General features: G+C 41.6%; 1 protein-coding gene across 1 annotated transcript in view; it reads right to left on the minus strand.

Moving 5' to 3' along the window:
- The window catches only part of wnk4a (WNK lysine deficient protein kinase 4a), a 67,929-nt gene extending 48,819 nt beyond the window's left edge, over positions 1–19,110 (minus strand). Inside the window, exon 1 of the mRNA XM_061231674.1 lies at positions 17,873–19,110. Coding sequence (XP_061087658.1) covers positions 17,873–18,490 — 618 coding nt within the window. The 5' untranslated portion in view covers positions 18,491–19,110. The remainder of the gene's footprint in view (positions 1–17,872) is intronic.
- Positions 19,111–19,336: the final 226 nt, after the last annotated feature.

Consider the following 19,336-nt stretch of genomic DNA (forward strand, 5'->3'; position numbering starts at 1 on the left):
TATATATTTCTAGCTATAACCAAAATCTTCTCAACTACACTTCACTACTTCTGAAAAATACTATGATTAGATATAATTCAATGCCTGACTGCAAATGGGGTAAACGTTAACAAACGGTTGAATTCAACACCTTCTGCTTGCCACCTATTATAATTGCCTTAACCTACTAGCCCAAAATATACTTTTTTGCCAATGTAGATTTCTATAAATCAGACATATGTTTGTTTCCTTTATGACCAGCAAGTCCTCATTTTACACTCAATAGTATTGTTGGGTCACAACAGCCTCTTGAGCACAGCTCTGCACTCCTGGGCCAGGTTATGGAGTTGGCCCAGAGGGTGCATTGCATAGGATTAAGTGCATTAGCTCAGGATATATTCCATCATCCCAATTTGGGCTGCACCTGAAACTGAGCCAGGTCAACGAGCAAATAAGCTCCAACTGCATTTATGTACTGTATGTGGTATTCCTCGATAGCTTCATGTGACAGTGACAAATGATGAGTTTTGTTTATTAAGGGTATAGAGCAGGGGTGTCAAACTCCAGTCCAGGAGACCAGCCTGAACAATTCAACGGCCTAATCATTTATGCTGAAACACAGCAGAAACATGCAGATATCAGGGCGCAGGACTGGATTCTGATACCTGAGGTATACAGGGTAACTAGGAAGTTCCCTATTAATGGGGAGGGGACTCTAGGTCCAAACGGAACCATTCAGGTGACAGTCAGGATGGTACATGCTTCATTTCAAAGGTATGTTGATTGTCAACATTGTTTTTTTAAGAGCTGTATAATTCAATAAAAGAGGTATTTGGACATAAGGAATATTTATATTTTGCCATTTAATGATTCATGCATTCATATTTTAAAACTGCCTCTTATTTTGAACATAAAGGGAATGGAAATGTTCACCTGAATTCAAGCCATTTAAAATCACATTATCCTGTTATTGGGAAGCACATGCAACAGATCAAACCATTTACCTTAATTCTGTGCACCAAATTGTGGTCCCCCAGTCTATTAGATTGCCTCAAAAGTTAGAAGTGGTGCCATCTACAAAATGTAGGGAAAACATGCAGCCTTTGTCTATAGACACAAAGAGAGCACTGTGGAATTACTACCTAAATGACCATCATCCTTTCAACCAAAGCGGACTTCCCTGTTTGTATTAAGGATAGCTAGAGCTGGAGATATCTTCTGGGTCCCTCTATATGAGATCAGGAGGCCTGTAAAGCTAAGGAGATAGGTGAGGCCTTTCTGAATTGGGGGGGAGGGGGCCTTTATCTAATTCTGTTTGAACTTTTACTCTTTTACTCTGAACTCTCATGTATTGCAAATTATGTTTTATTATTACGGAAAGCTCTGGCTGTACCACACAACAAGCTGCTTACCTAGCAGATTGATAAAAGGTTAGTGCACCTGTATTTCCTTTGAACATAATTCCATGTGTATTTTGTCTATGTCTAGACATAAATGGCTAGTATGCAATGCCCTCAACAACCTGGTAGTAGACAAAAACCTGAGGTAAAAACTAAAACTAGCTGGAATGGTAATGTGTGTCTGTGTTTGTGTGTGCATGTGTGTGCACGTGTGTGCATGTATGTGCGTGTGGGCGTCAGACCCACTGTGTTTGAATCATGCTGCATTACCATCAGGTTCTTTCGCACAGGAGTATACTTTGCTGCTGTTGACTGGGTAAACACAGTTTGAGATCTGCTACTGGGTGAGGTTTTGAGTGCGTCCTACAGAACTTCTACTGCAGGGCTGCCAGCTTAGAAAACCTTCCTTGCCGTGGAGAGACAGACCCCAAGAACAACACACACACCCATAGCACCACTGCTGATCTTCTCACAGGTGGGGCCGAGTCGATGAAACAGTGCATTGTGGGGCAGCCAGAAACCCACAGCCTTGGGGGGGAAAAGCAGTGGATTCCTTTTGTGAGGGAATCGACGGCTCCTTTCAGCTCTGGAGTTGCATCAAGTTTTTTTTAACTCTATAAATGCTGCCTGCTTGTGGTTGACTCGTCGGCATCCCAAATTATCGTTGCGTTTGTATTTCTATAATTATATAAACTGTAACGTAATAAAACCGCTAAATGCCAATGCCAGATTGTTAAAAAGACTCCACTAGCGAGAACAGTAGTTTGGATGCTTATCGAGCTTTTATTTGCAAAACAGGGCAAATAAAACAGCACCCTTGCCACACTCACGGTTTACAACCCTCACCTCGCCATAGACTCAGACAATAAAAGGCATATTCTAACAATCCTTGATACCATTTCTCTATGTCAAAAAAACATGTTCCAATTTAAGAACAAAAATATACAATTCAGAAGTTGCATGAATAAACACATTGTCTTTGTTTTCTTAGCTTTCTAGTTTGGCAGAAATATAAGTTTGTTTCACAAATTATTTGATACAGACTATAACGTCAATCGTAGCTATTTCGTAATCCATTTAGCCATTTTTGAGAAAGCAATCTATTTGCCGGGACGATACCTAAGCGAATGCCGCCTTGAACCATTTCTTGTTGTTGTGTAAATGCATTGCTAGGTCATTTCAGTACTGAACTAATGTAAAACATGGTAAGCTTCTTGTATGGGGTTTCCTACCCTTTCCAACAAGGTATAATGTGTCATATTCAGGCGATGGACAGTTTAGGAATATCGCTGTGTTTGCATAGCAGAATGATAATTCAGACGTGCATAAAAACATCCAGTGAACATTTGCATTGCAGGCAAATCTATGTCCAACATAAATCTGTGCAGAACATGTTTGAAGCTTATCCTGGGGCTATTCATCCGGCTGTGATGCATACATGCCTGTAGGATATGTCAATATCAGAGGACAGTTTCTTTTAGGGTGTGCGTGGGTTGAAGTTTGGTGGTACAGCCGTCATATTGCATAGATTTACACTCACCGAGCACTTTATTAGGTATTTATTAGACTTATTTTTTTGACTTCAACTGCTGTAGCCTATCCACTTACAGTTATGAGGCATTGTGTGTTCAAAGATGCTCTTCTGCATACCACTGTTTTAATGCGTGGTTATTTGCGTTACTGTCACCTGTACTGTCAGCTTTGACCAGTCTGGCTATTCTCCTCTGACGTCTCTCATTAACAAGGCATTTCTGTCTGTAGTGCTTCTCACTGGATTTTCGTTTTGTTTTTTGCACCATTCTTTGCAAACTCTGGAGACTAGTGTGCGTGAAAATCCCAGGAGATCAGCAGGTTCTGAGATACTCAAATCACCCTGCCTGCCACCAATCGTCATTCAAGGGTCAAAGTCACTAAGATCACATTTTTTCTGAAGCTCCTGACCCATATGATTGGTTGATGCATTACACTGCTGCCACACAATTGGCCAATTAGATAATCGCATAAATAAGTAGGTGTAATAAAGTAAAAATGTTCCTAATAAGGGGCACGGTAAGTGTATGTTTGTTTTCCCCTTAAAATCCAACCCCACATTCATGTGATAAAGGTTGGTTAGAAAACATCATGCTGGAATCCTTTTTGGAGAGCTTTTTGGACACTTATAAAAACATACTCTCATATATGTGAATAAAACATAAACAAAAGGTTCATTTTCATCCCATTCTGTATAATCTGTTTTAATATTTAAAAAAAAGCTTTTCTGATCATCCGTGTGTCTGGACACAAACATTTGCAGATGTTTTGTATTTGGAGGAATTTGGGGACACACAAGTTGATATCAAGTTTGTGCAGAAATATAAAGTAGTTCTTTTTTAGTTTTTTTGTGTGTGTGTTTTAATATATCTTTCGTGTACACTGTGTGTACAAGCTCTTCATAAATTTGAATGGAACAAGCCTCTTCTTTCATTTAAATCTCCAACCGTGTATATGCAATAGATAGTTTTTGAGATATTGACACTTTTTTTAGGACTAGTACAAAATATGTGGAAATTTTCCTCAAGGGTTAGTGGAAAGGGTTAATATGACGATACACAAGCCCCCAGTGTGCACTGCCAAACTCCTAGAGCTGGTACACAACCTGTTATTCACAGGTCCTCAGGGGACCCGGATATGTTCAAGAGCACATGACAGGGCAGGGCCGAGATGTCTAGTTTTTTGTTCACAGCGGTATCAAAAACAAATGTTGCCTTTACTAATGATTTCCTATGAAATCATACTTTCATTTAATTTAACTCTTTTGCATCCATTGTTGATCGTTGGTGCAAGGCAACTTAATGCATCTTTGTGGAAATGTCCGTTCTCTTAAAACTCATTCAGTTAACACACAAAAACTTCAGTAGAACAAAAACTAAGCTTAATTTGACTTCAAATAAAGTAACATTTATTTCCCATAGATGACAATCTAATGAAATTTCATGTTAAGAATGTGCTACTGTTATCAAGCAAATAACAGACTGCAAGTTGGGGAGCTTTTAAACGTGACTCATAATTGATGAAGGCTGCCATATTTCAGCCAGCAATTACCACTGCTAACAGCATTTAAATGTAGTGACCTTTCCTATGTTAAGCAATTAAATAAGCTTAATGAAGCCCACAGCAAGCATCTCTTTCTCTGGATGGATTGTCAAATACTAAGTGGAGGAACTGTTTGTTCTCCAGTATAACATTGACTGTGAGTCACAAACAGGCAAAGTACTTAGACCGCTGCTGTTACTGCAGGTGAGACAGCACCCTGCCACAGAACTGTATTCAAATGCAATTGGTTTCCCTTCAAACACTGTTCTTTTTGGTTTTCCTTATTTAAGGAAACAATGCAGCAATTTGTGGATGTGTGTGTTTAACGCCATGCATCCACACGATAGATACTTTTAAGGGTTGTCAATCTAAAGATCTACCTCAGAGCGCTGACAAGGACCACTAAATACCCCTATCAAACAATACAAATGTGAAGATTTTGAGCTTTATGCCACATCCATTGACTGCCATGATCATGAAGGGGGGGGTACACAGTAGAGGTGTGCGTGGGACTGATTTGTTTAGCCCGCACCCGCCTGTTCCCGCGGCATTTCCTGCTACACCCGCCTTTGCGCGGCAAGACTTTGTTCCAGGGCCTCCAGCAAGCCCACATGCATATAGGCAGAGATACGCAAATCAAAGTGGTCATGCATCCAGAGACTGTTTGTTAAGATACACAACCCAACATACTCACTGAGCACTTTATTAGGAACACCTACTTATTCATGCGATTATCTAATCAGCCAGGCATGTGGCAGCAGTATGCATAAAATCATGCAGATATGGGTCGGGAGCTTCAGTTAATGTTCAGATCAACCATCAGAATGAGAGAAAATGTGATCTAAGTGACTTTGACTGTGGAATGATTGTTGATGCCAGACAAGTTGGTTTGAGTATCTCAGAAACTGCTGGTCTCCTGGGATTTTCACACACAACAGTCTAAAAAACGGTGCAAAAAACAAAAAAACATCCAGCGAGCAGCAGTTCTGCGGGCGGAAACACATTTTAATGAGAGAGGTCAGAGGAGAAGATAACGCAAATCACCACACAATACAACAGAAGAGCATCTCTGAACACACAACGTATCAAACCTCTAAATGGATAGGCTGCAGCCGCAGAAGACTTAAGGAAAAAAAATAAAAAGTTGAAAAAATACCTAAACAAAGTGCTTACTGAGTGTAGAGGGCATTGGTAACTGCAACTGTATGTGATAGGCTTGTTACACAATCAAGCAAGAGCTGTTGTTGTCTATTCAGCTGAAAATAAGTGGTTGCATCCTCTGCCAGCATTGAGCCTGTTTTACATTAAAAGATATTTAAATGCTTTCATGACTCCGGTGCCTGTATGACCACATGACAAAACACATTTGGTTAATTATAGGTGTGTATGATAGATGATTGAAGCATGATTGATGCCCTGATAATATATTAAATTGTGATAATTATAGTTGAGTGCTCGTCACAGAAGTTATGCCCGTTCTGAAATTTTTTGGTGGTTTTCATGATTTTTCATGATTTTCGGATGGTAAGAATCAACCTTATCATAGGATACCCTACAGTGTTTTAACCATCTTTCCAAATGCTGGTGTGTGACAATGTACACAGTTTCTGGAATGTTCTTGGATTAAGACTCCTATCCTGGTTCTGTCAGTAGTTCCAATCAATGTTCAACAGTCCCAGTTCAACAGTGCTGGTGTCGAGTGCTCCTTCCCTATTACAGTAATGTTGTCAGTGACAACAAGCGCTGCCTCAAGGGCTCAAACCTCACAACGTAGGCTACATGTTGTACCAAAGCAAATGATTATTTTAGTAATGCAATGTTGGCATGCTCTGTTTCTAACAAGTTCTCTTCAATAAAAGGGAAAAAAGTACGCTTCTATGATGGGCGAGCTGATCATTGCATTTTATTCACATTTGTTCCTAGTAGCAACTACCCAATTTTTTTATTTTTTATTTTTACATCAAACATTTGCAGACTGTTGCCATTGCAAATGTTGTTTTGATCATTTCACACTGATGTGCATGAGATCTATTTAATACACTTATGGTTTTTTTTTTACGCTCCATGATTTCTGCTGCTTTGTTGAGTGATTTTCAAATACCTTGCCGTGACTGCCCAATGACTTCAGCCAATATATTCTGCGACAAACATCCAGCCTTAGTGAAAATAAAATAGCTACAAATAGCATTTCATAGATTTGCTTGAATTTTTGGCCTTAACACACCGTGCCAATGTAATACGCACAGCTTCCCATCTGTGCGTCCCACCCCAGCTGCAGAAATGTCACCTGTGAACCGAATCCTACTCACCCGGTGCACAGGGCCTAGGTCTGCATACCAGCCAGAGGAATGCCCAGAATTTGCCCTCAAGCCCTTTCCCGCCCAACCCTGTACCATGTGATCTCGGGACTGGAGCAGCTCCCTCCTGGAAGGGCCAAGGAAAGTACAGGGACAAACCCAAACAGTGTCAATTGGGTCAGACCCCATCTGGGTACACCGTGTCCTTGCCCATAGTGTAAGACCCTGGTCAGTTTACTGACAACTCGAGAGTTAGAGACGTCTCAACACTGGCAAGGCCATGGGTGAATCAGTATTGAAATTGCAAGAACACAGCAACAGATCCCGCCAATGGCGCATAGCATTTTACCTAGGTGTGGGACACGTTTTTTCCACCAAGTACACTGCCTCTCTTGGGTTGTAGTAGCATGAGGTTGAGCCTTATCACCGGGTGAGGAGCTGAGCCCCAAATTAAGGAGCGAGAAGAACACAGTGGTTTACTTGTTTTTTACCCAATTACTTGTTCTCATAAACTGCACCCACTGTAGATGTATTCAGTCCTGCTGATGTCATAGGTTTATAATTTGAACAATTTTCCAAACAGTTTTTTTCAACTGAACCCGCCCATTACGAAGGTGGAGTTGGAGAGCAGTACCGACATAAACATTTATGACTTCAAGCAAACATGTGTATGTAAATCATCCTGTTATTAGCTCAGAACTACTGATTTCAGGTGCAATATTCTAAATGAACAATGAGTGTCAAACAGATTAGGTTTTTTTCAGCGCTAGCACAAAAGCACTCATTACTCTTGTAACTCCAGAAAACTGCTTGTTAAGACAGCAAAGAGCACAAGACCTCTTCTATAATCAGCCATGTGTCTGGAAGTCCATTCAGGGTTCGGTCTCTCGTGGAAACGGACGAGGACCGGTGGTTACCTTGCGGTGGGAGGGGTACAGATGAGCAATGGGTAATGACAGTTCCACTGTTACTGCAGGTGAGACAGCACCCTGCCAATATTACGCCCAGTTTATAGACAGATTAGGAGCCAATCCTCAGTACATGCAAAGTACACTGAAAAAACCTTTGAAGATTTGAATTGAAAATGAACCAAAGTGAAGGAAACGGATGACTAAACAAAGTTTATTTTTACAGTTGGATATGGTGTCACGTTTCTTCTGCCACTTATCCGGAGATCAAAAATGCACTCTTCTGGGAAGCTACATGACAGATTCAATGTAGTCTTCCCTGCAGTGTGCAATAGCTGACATTTACAAGCCAATACCAATTGCCTTTCACATAGTAGAAAACAAAACCTAAGAAAATCCTTGACACACTGGAAAAGCTCAATCAAGGTGGTCTTCAAAAGACCTCTGGCCTCGGGTATAGCTCAAACTGCTACAGTCACGCCTGCACAGTGAACATGCTGGAGCCACATGTCACATTATGACCAGCAGGTCTGTTTCACCGTGGGGTGCCCACGCACTAGAAAGAAAGCACCTCCCCAAAGAACACAGTGCATGAAGCAGCCATTTACTATATAAGCTCTCTGAGTGCAAACAATATACAATGGAATATACTGCAAATATGTGGACTTTTTATTTTATTTTAGAAAAAATCTAGAGTATTTTGAAAACATACAATGCAGTCCGTAAGTATTTGGACAGTGGTACAATTTTTGTTCTTTTGTCTCTGCACTCCAGCATATTGAATTTGAAGAGAAACAATGAATATAAGGTTAAAGTGCAGACAGTTACCTTTAATTTGAGGGTATTTACATCCATATTGGGTGATCTGTTTTAATTTTTTTGGCCCGAAAAGTAATTGGACAGTTGGCTTCTTAGCTGTTTCTGATCAGTCAGCTGTAGTCAATCGCTTCCTTAGTGCAGTTATAAGAAAGTTTGCAGTCTCTAGTCTTGGTTCTAGACTAGACTAGTCTGCCTTTGGTGCTAGTCAACATGAGGACCAGTTGTACAAATAACATTGAAGGAAGCCATTATGAGGTTGAGAACAATATGTAAAATATATTGATAATATACTTTACTTAAATACATTTTCATTATCTTCTATTTGCATAAGCAAGCCTCTGAAGAAAGACCCTCTTGAAAATGACACTAATGATAGCAGAGATGGGGTGAGAGCATCAGGGTTTTATCGATGCACACTTCAACTTGAGAAAGAACAGACATACTCAGGCGTTTAAAGGGAAGAACACTAAAATAACTTTATAAACCAGTTAATCACAAAGCACAGGCAGAGCTAAGTCCTGGGTCTTAAGTTGGCCAGAAATTCTTGCACATGGCTGCTCACATTTCCGTGAGATTTTAGTTTTTATCCATTCGATTTCTGTTCTGAAAAATGAGCAGGCTTTAGCCTGCTGCTGTTTGCATGGTTTCCAGAAACGCACTGAAACCTAGGCACGTACCCCTCTTTCTCTCTCTCTTTCTCACAGTCTCCCTCTTTCTCTCATGGAACATAAAAACCATGACTCCAACTCTCCAAAGTCTCAATTAGCCCTGTTCACTGAAGGCCTTAAAATAGCTTATCAGCACAACGCAGCATGGTCCTACTTTCACTCACCTTGTGTATCCAACTGGGAGACACATTTCTTTGTACAGCATACATGAAAACCAGTGACAGAACAATAATATCTATAGTCACATTAGACTGCATCTTGTTCTATTTTCTTGCCACAAAATATTTGAAAACTGCTTAAAAAAATCTCTTTGCATTTGAATCTCTATGGCAATTGGGGGGTGGGACTAGATTCAACTGTAAATTATGCTAAAACAGTATAGAATGCATTTGTTGGCTAAATGGCTCATCAAGGGTCCAAGGTATCAGATGAGCCTCAAACCATCATGCTGCTGCCAAATAGTCGTAGATACTACAAGGGACATTTCTCCTGACTAATTTTCCTGTTGAACTCAATGGAATAATTATTTAGGATAAACAACCCTTGAAGTATCTACTGTATATCTAGTAGCAGCACGGTGGTTTGAGGCTGGTTTGATACCTCAGACCCTAGGTGGCTTAAAGTCATTTAGCCAACAAATGTGTTCTAGTGTTCTAGTCCCACCCCCCGATTTCCATTAAGATCCATTCAAAGGCAAAGAGTTTTAGTATCACTTGTAGGACAACCTGAAACTAAGATATCCAGACTCTGGTGATTTTGATGGATCACAGATATCAGGAAGTCATGGTATGCAATGGAGGGGGGGGCTACATATAAAAAGAGCTGTAAATACTACATTGTGAAACCAAAATGTATAAAAATGTGGTTTAATAAAAGTTGGGAATCTGCACTTTGACCACATATGAATTGTTTGATTACAAACTGTGGACAAAAAACATCAAAAAAGCCAGAAAAAGGAAATGTGTGTCCAAACTTTTGACTGGTTCTGCAGTCTAGACAAATATTAACTAAATTAAAGTCCAACAGTATTACCAATTTCACTTTGATTTTATTTGCAATAGTTGTTAGGGGTGCCAATAATTTTGGCACCTGTGGTTTTCAGAAATCTATAACTAAATAAAAAACATTGAAACATGAGAGTAAATTCATTTAAATAAAAGTATATTGTTTTCACATAAATGTGTGTTTGAACATAAAATATGTTTATTATATCCAGCCTTTTTTCTCCATTTTTATTAAGGGTGCCAATAATTCTGGAGCCCACTCTATCTGAAGCTACTTCAGATAATACATGCAGTACAAAATTATATTGAACAACAAAAAAAAACAGACTTGGAAGAATGTATTTAAATGGCAAAAAAAACATATGAATACCGAAAACAGAAAAATCGTTTTGATAAATTGTACGCTTAAAGTAAGCTTCGGCAAGGGAAACCAGCCTTAAATTTAATTTGCTTGTTTACCATGTAATGAATAGCTAAGTGCTGAATGAATCCTGATTAAGGTCTAAATGTGCAACAGGAGAGCACGTCCTGCAGGAATCAATGTTCTCTTCATGAATTCACCATGAAGGAAAATGGGTACATCCTAATTAACTGTGAAAAAAAAGTTGTACCAAGCCCTGATAAACCAACAACCAAACAGCCTTTACTAGTCAGCTGCTACAAAAATGTAGTTTCTAACAAAGAGTCTGAAATCAAACGGGTTGACGACAGTGAAAATGTTCACTGCTTCTCAGCCTGTAGCCTTGTGGCTAAGGTACATGATTGATCCCCAGAGTAGCCACAATACGAACATACAAGTCTTTTAGACAACATCTATTATCTCAAAAGACGCATCAGACAGCTGGACCCCAGCAAATACGTTCACTGCAGTACGGGACAGCGTGACTCAGGATCAAGCCATGCCACGGTAACTTTCCAGTCGTGCGAGGCTTTTTCACGGCAGCTCGAGGCAGCTCTGGCTGCCAGAGACACTACTGCACCACGTGATACCTCACTGGAACTATGACAGTGTCATTAGAATGCACTTCCGACTGCATGAACACAAACTGCAGCAGTTTTAAATTGTACGTCTGAAGAGCAGCTTAAAACGTGCGTGTGTACGGCTTCGGTTTCTACGTGCATGTGTGCGTTTTTAAAGCAAGAAAAAGCCTTATTTCATCTTTAGTCATTTATTTAAGATATTTATTTTTAAAATACTATATTTGAATTTCTGTGGTAGATGTTCAGTGCGACAGTTTAATAAGACTGAAATTGGTCATATTATCCTAAATCCTTTGCCTCCAAACCCCCACCAGCTCTACAGTACTACAAGGATATACTTCCAAACTGAGTCACCATATTAAAATTCTGCATATTTGTCTATCACAAGGGTGACTGGCCTCCCTCTTCCTGCTCCAATGAGGAGTAGGGCTGGGCAATATATCAATATTATATTGATATCGTGATATGACCTAGATATGATCTTATATTTTCGATATCATAATATCGTGACATGACATAAGTGTTATCTTTTCTTGGTTTTAAAGGCTGCATTACATTACATGTGGTTATTTTATATAGACTCTTTATCTATTGAATTACCAGAAAACATCCTATATAATGATATACATTGTTATCAAGATATTAAATGACCGATATCAGGGTAGAACATTTTGGCCATATCGCCCAGCCCTAGTGAGGAGACCATGTCAGAATGACGTGACACGCTGAGGTTCCCTCTGGTGAACTCACACTGGATTCTGCCACAGAGTGACCCCAAGGAGGTGGGCACAGCGAAGAGCATGCCCCCGTCACTTCCCTTTCCATCAGCCCCTTCCAGTGCCAGCAATCCTCCCCTAAGCTTGATGGTACCCAAGGCTGACATGTGACCACCGTCTAACCCCTCAATTTCCGGTGATTCAGACCCCAATCTGCCGCTCTCCACTCAAAAGGCTTTGTGTCAGGTGCTGGTATCAGCTTCCTTTTCTGCTCCATGGGGGTCTTGAATTAAAAAAGCCTTACACAACATAACACTATGGCGTCAACCTGGCCCCCAAGCCACGGACGGATGGGAATGTGCCGGGCTGAGAGAAGCTCTTGTGGGTTATGGCGAATACAGACCTGCCAACCGTGGAAACATTTTTTGAGTAGCAACTTACTGTGGCGGCGCGGCGCAGCACGGCATGGCACGGTGCGGTGCGAGGTCAGGCACATCTGCTGATCAGTATTGATTGAGTTCACATGCTCACTCATCACAACTTATTACTAAGCACATAGATCCCACTCACCACCATATCTAGTAATTCAACATACAAGTAGACTATGAAGAAAACAAGAACTCTTTTAATGAAAAGGCAATATATTTCAGTTTTCTGTGCTTTGATACACTTCAAATTTTGGAACATGTTCCAATGTTTTCACCAAGACATTTGGCATAAGGTAACTGAAAATCCCTTAAACAGAACTTAAACTTATATTATTACCCGTAGCTCCTTGACGGCTAACGTCAAAATCATAATTGCACACGGTGCAAAAAGTTGGCAGGCTTATTAAAATGGACGCAATTCACAATTCCCATACCCTGCCCATGTACCTTTGAAACGGTGTTCCCTTGTAAAACCAGTCACAGTATTAAGATGGACTGAGCGGGATGAAAACCAATTTCGTTACTTTCGTTTTGACGGCTCCCCGGCTCTCCGCTTGTAGCCTATTTGAAGAGTTTAAAACTAGCGCTATGATTGGCCGAAGTCTTCTTTTCCCAACAGGTTGCTGCCCAATGCGGTTACACCCATAGACGAGTTGCCTAGTGCGCGAATGCACAGACAGTTTAACTAATTTTCGCGTATTTTGAAGTGACAAATCGTAGCAGAGCAGCGTAGTTTGGTGTCTAAATGCGTATCTGCTACGCAAAATGCATAAATTCTCTCTCGTGTTCTGGGCTATGGATTTACAGTGATTTGAACGTAAACATGCCTGGCTGAGTTTCCGGGTGTTTCCATTTACTTAAGGCTTGTTCTGTTTCGCCCGAATGTCCATGGGGTAGCGATAAACAGAGCACACACCACAGGGGGCAGAGAGGGGAGATGCACATGGATAAGTTCAGAAAGGTCACATGGAGTGATGGAGAAAGGATATAAGGAAAAAGGCAAGCTTGAGAAAGGATACATAAATGCAGAGGGAACTCAGCAGTTGAAACCGGCTCTGTTAGCCCTTTGCTAATGCTAAGCCCAGATATCCACTCCTCAAAGCCACCTTGCAAAGTAGCCACAGCGAAGGCTGCCCCCAATCTCATTAACGGTGATTAAGAGCCTGAGCCGTTAGACTCACTTACACAGGGAGAAGGCCAAACAGCCTCAGCCACTGCATTCCCACTGAGCATGCCAGTGATTTATCCGGCTTGTTAAACAAGGGATTGTGGGTAAAATTAATTAAAAAGTGTCGAGTACCCATCTGGCTCAGTTGGGTGGCAAAAGAACCGCACGGAACTGGATGTGGGGGATAAACTCAAACAAACAAGATTTCATTTGCCGTGAGCTGCTGTTTTCAAAACTGAACAATAACGGGTGTTGCACGGCATCACAAAGCATCACAAAGCATCCAGCCAAGCTTTTTAACTCTGTGGTACGCAAACACTGCTACCACCAACCACAAGAAAAAAAAACCACCATGTAAAAAATGAAGCCAAAGCTGCTCCTAAACAGCCGGTTTCAATGCTCCGGAAAACGGTGGTGATTATGGCGATCTGCTCAGCGTGCCGCTCACGCTGAACAGATGCTCTGTGGCGTGTCCGTAAGCGTCCTGCATCGCCCTGCGAAGGCCTCCCCACCCCGTGCGACACCTGTCGCGTAGATCCTCCTTAGACAGGAGGCCCCACAACTGCCACGAGCTCAGGGCTCCGGGCCTTCCCTCCTCGTGGTCCTGTAGGCAGCTCTCCTGCAGGTGGGGGAAGGGGGGTTTAACTGTGTCAATTAACACGACAATGAGGTGAAATAGGGGGTTGGGCACTTGTGCAGAGACTGAAAGGACACATGGCAGCACACTCTGAGCAGGCCCGTAACTACTATTGAAGACACTGCGATCATGACCTCAGTAGTTTTTTTGTATGCGTGTAGTGTGTATGTGTGCGTACGTGTGAGGTCATGACCTCGGGATTTTAATAATATATTTTTAATCTAAGAAAATCTTTCCATTTTCACTTCAGAGAATGCCAGATGCATTTCATTTTTTAAATTGTCAAAGTGTTCTTCCGGGGGAGCCTACAGGGGGGGGTTTCACCACTGACCTCAGCATTTTTTTAAAGTCTGCGTAAGGCCCTGCGTCTGAGCATTGAGCAGGACAGACCAAAGCCCACAAGAACCTGGCCTTCAGAGCAGCTCTTTTTACTCAAACAGCTTAAGCCTGCTATCTCCCTCCACGGCATGACTGACATCTTCTGCCTGTGTACATTTATTTCCACAACCCTACCAGCTGAAGGCTGACAGGCCAAGAATAGCAACTTCAAGGAAGTGAGGGCTGGCTGAATCGACAGAAGGAGATGACAGGTTGTTAGGGTGCTACATGCGCAACATGTTTCATGATAAGGGACCCCCTTTGGCCCTTCCCTGTTGTTCCAACTCCCAGCTCTCCAGTGTTAACGAAAGCTCCCGTTACACAGAGCGTTTCTGTGATGTGCCCACGGGTTTAACCCCTTAAAGGCAGGTGTGTCCTGCACGTTACATCTACCATAACAGACGGATGCGACGCCATATCATGAAAGTTTTTAAAGACACACATTGAAATACGTTGTGATTCCTGGGCCTCTCTATGGGTTCTTTAGAGTGCCTTAGACCATAATGGGTTAGCTGACTGTCCTTTCTACAAGCTTTCAGATGAAGCACTTCTAAAAGGAACCAAGCGCAAGGAGGAGCTTCTTTGTGTACAGTCCACACCATGCCCCACTCCCAGTGTGTACTCCCAGTGGTACCTGGTGCTGCCATTTGCAGGTCAAGAGGTGGACTTATCTGTTCCTGAACACCAGTGTGTGTGTGTGTGTGTGTGTGGCGGGGGGGTGTTGCTGGAGAACATTCAGATGTAGATCCCTTTGAATACTGAATACTCCATAACAGTGCAGTGAACAGAGGTGAAGTGTATGGATGAACAACTACCGTCAACAGCCGCCTCAGTCAGCACTAGTGGGATTCCACAGTCGATCCTTTCCTGTGGGACTCATCCGTGCGCTAGAACAAGGACGGCACCTTAAGCAGACAAGGCCAGCCAGCATCCTGAGGTCACAGAGGTGTAGACGGCGAGCACACCTTGGCATGACACAAGCTTTTTCTGTATTTACGCTTAAGAACAAGGCTCGCTCTGTTAGTTGTCGATGAAAACAACAGATTACGGAGAATCGGGGCAGACAAACTGCACAGCCTGTGTGAGTGTCCACTGAGCCCTGGTGTGTACAACCCTTGACTTCAAGGTCAGATCAAACAATGATCCGGAGAGTCGCTAGCTTGTTGCTGTCCCGGATTGGAAATCAATAAAGAGCTGCCAGTATGGCGCTCCTTCTGCAGCTGGAATTCAGCCCTTTATTACAGGCCACACAAATGGGCTCTTTGTAAGTTTTTCGTAGACACAGGAGGAGGGGAAATCCATTCTGAAGGCATTTACGAGCCTGTCAGCCATCGAAGGGGTCGGGCAGACTGGAATTACGTAACATTTGACCCTTTATTATGTAACAGCTATTCAGACAAGGCTTTTGACACCTTAGCGCATAATTATACCAGTGGGGCAGACCTATTAATAAGGCATGCACTGAACATAGGACTATTTATTTTACACACAGTCAGTGATCACTTTATTAGGTAGACCTGTACATGTTAATGCAAATATTTAATCAGCCAATTATGTGGCAACAACTAAATGCATAAAAACTTGCAGATGAGGTCAAGAGGTTCAGCTGTTGTTACATTACATTACATTACATTATTTGCATTTGGCAGACGCTCTTATCTTGTTCAGACCAAAACGTCAGAATGAGGAAGAAATGTGATCTAAGTGACTTTGGCCGTGGAATGATTGATGGTGCCAGAGAGGGTGGTTTGAGTATCTCAGAACGCAAATAACCATGCATTACAACAGTGGTACCTAATGCTTTGTACCTCAAATACCAAATAACGTGCTCAATGAGTGTGGTGCAGAAGATCAATAAGTCAAAAATAATACACAAACACTCACTGAGCAATTTATTAGGTATTTTAGACATTTTTTAGACTTCTACTGCTGTAGTCTATCCACTTAGATCCACTTAAATCCCAGGAGATCAGCAGTTTCTGAGATACTCAAACCACCCTGTCTGCCACCAACAATCATTCCACGGTCAAAGTCACTAAGATCACATTTTTTCCCCATTCTGATGGTTGCGAACATTAACTGAAGCTCCTGACCCATATCTACATGATTGTATGCATTGCAGTGCATACATTGGCTGATTAGATAATCGCATGAATAAGTAGGTGTAATAAAGTAAAAATGTTCCTAATAAAGTGCACGGTGAGTATACAATTATTATCATTTACTGTTATTGACTATTGTTATCATTATTGTTTAATTATTTATTGTTACTATTATTATTGTGTTACAGCAATTAATGTACGGACATGTCCAACATGTACGTATGACCTAGCACTATTCATGATAGAGCAGGTACGAGTGCAGGAACACTTTACAATTTTACCACAATTGCACAGCAGGCATCCAAATCTAACGCCTCCTAAACCTGCCACAAGAAGCAGTTACTCCGCACAAGTCAATGTGGGGGTCGATACGATCAGAGACGATCAGCAGCACGACATAGGTGAAGGCGAATCTTGTTCTTTGACTAAACACCACATCCACTAACATTAGGGTATACACAGGCCTTTTATTAAACTTGGGCCCCAGCAGGAAATAAAAAAGATGCTCCACAGGTGCCTGGGTTGAACTTGTCTAAGAATAACCTAGAAGAACAGGCTTTTAGGCTGATGGCATAAGGCGTTCCTTATTCCAAAGCAAGTCTCAAAACACAGAAATGAGGATTGAAGTGAAGCCTTGAGAAAATTTGGGATTTGTCTTAACCCTGTCTAGTTAATCATATAGGTCTCTCAATGTGCATTCTACATACATTGTTTGTGTGCTACCAACACTTGTCCTGCATTGACTTCCTGATGTGCCAAGAAAAGTCAGCCATGCAAACACCCACAAGTCTATTTCTTTCTTTCATTAGAGATTAGTGATAATTTCCTGCTCTCCCTCCCAGTGACATTAACACTGTGGATGGTACAATGTGCGTTTGTTCTCAATTGTATATGTGATTATACCATTGTTTAGATAAATACAACCATTGAAAGACACTGTATACAGGTTACCTTAACAGTTTGTGGACACAACAGTGCCTACAACAGCACGTTTAGAAAGCAACTTACATCAGTTGTTAACAAAGAATGAATTGCTGATAACTGTGAAAATGTCAACATAGTCTTAACCAAAGGCTTATCTGAACTATTTTCCAGAATGAAGTGAACTTGAGGAGCACATACTTATACTATTTATACAGATTAAAAATTAGATAAGTCTGAACATCCATTACATACTAAGTTTGACTATGTTACGTCCGTCATGGTAGCATGCATGCCATCGTTGGGAGAAGGTAACAGTTGGGGAAAACTGATATTGATACTTTGACAAATACTACAATATAGGCTATGTGTGGTAGCCTACTTGCAGTCTTACCTGCAGTTCACACCATGCCACTTCCACTGTAGTCTCCGTATCCAGGCCCCTGTATACCGTCTTGAACGACCCCCTTCCTATCTCAATATTGAATTTGAGGTACCTGCCATCCGGTGAGGTGGCAACAGCTTTGGTCTCAATTTCTTCTTTCTCTTCCTGCTCCCATCTGCTTTCAAACGGGGCCCGTGACAAAATGACCTTTTGGTGTTTATTGTGAGCTGCTTCATCTTCAGAATCCGAGCTGCTTGGCACCCGCTCGTCCCAGTTATCTAACGTTGGAATGGGCTCTGAATTTTGGGTACCAGGGGGCGTACTGGTACTTGTGCCCGGGCTAGAGACAGGAGATGCCAGCAAAGGGGAGTCCATCTTTCGCTCCGCTTGTGAGGCCTCATATAAAATGTTTTCTGCAGACCAGGACAGTGCCTTGGAGAGTGAGCCATCATAAAGTTGTGGTTCCAATTCCACATTTATTTTGTGAAGCATGTAAGAGTTTCTTCTTGTATTCAACGAGTGCCTACGTATCGTCGGCACTCGGCTAGACAGACAGGAATCCTCGTCCATACCTGCAGATAGGTTTGGAAAACCCAGTCCAGCCATGTCAACTTCTGCATTTGACATGGTAAAATGTTTCTTTACTTTTACCAATGATAAAGACTGGCTTGTCAAGCAATGTTCAGTCTGTTGGGACACGATTGTGCATTGCCACGCAAAATACAATTTAATTAAGACTCACAAAAATACTTTTTCTTCGACTCGATGGAAATTCGAGTTAAAGCGCAACCGAACCGACTACAAAAATCGTTGGAATACAAAATCGCTGGAGCTGTAAAGCATGTAATGCAGACTATAAAGTGGACTTCATCTAAAACGAATGTAGAAGGTTACTTTAGCGAATGGTCATACACAAATAAAACCGCTGTTGTTTTACTCCCTTGTTGTCTAGTTACCGATACAATTCTGTAAAGGCACTCGTAGCTACATATCGGTGCTATAAAACCAACTTTCAAAAATGAATGTAGCCTGCTTTAAATGCAACAACCACTGCCTATCAAACATTTAGGATAACGTTAGCTAATTTGTACTCACGGAACTGATTTTTGAAGGTCGCACTTTATATTTATTTTACATGTAAATATCCGAAAAGACGCGCTCGGGTTTTGAAAGTTTCAAATTACATAGGCATACATTTATCAAACCCTAGAATTCCTTAACCGCGCTGCCTGCTGCGCGGACGTCCTCGGCTGAAATTCAACCAGGCAAGATGACGCTGCTCTCTATATCAACAGACCGTAAGGTTCTTGTGGACATGTAGGCTACTGCCCCTCCTCCAACACCTAGTCCAAAAATATGGTGCAAGCGCCTACAACTGCCCAGCAGGCTCAGGTTTTATGGATATTTAATAGGCTACTATTCAACAATATAAAGCTAAAGCATTCAATCGTAAAATGTGAACACATTATTCAT

This window comes from Conger conger, chromosome 2 (genome assembly GCF_963514075.1).
Source record: "Conger conger chromosome 2, fConCon1.1, whole genome shotgun sequence".
NCBI lineage: Eukaryota > Metazoa > Chordata > Actinopteri > Anguilliformes > Congridae > Conger > Conger conger.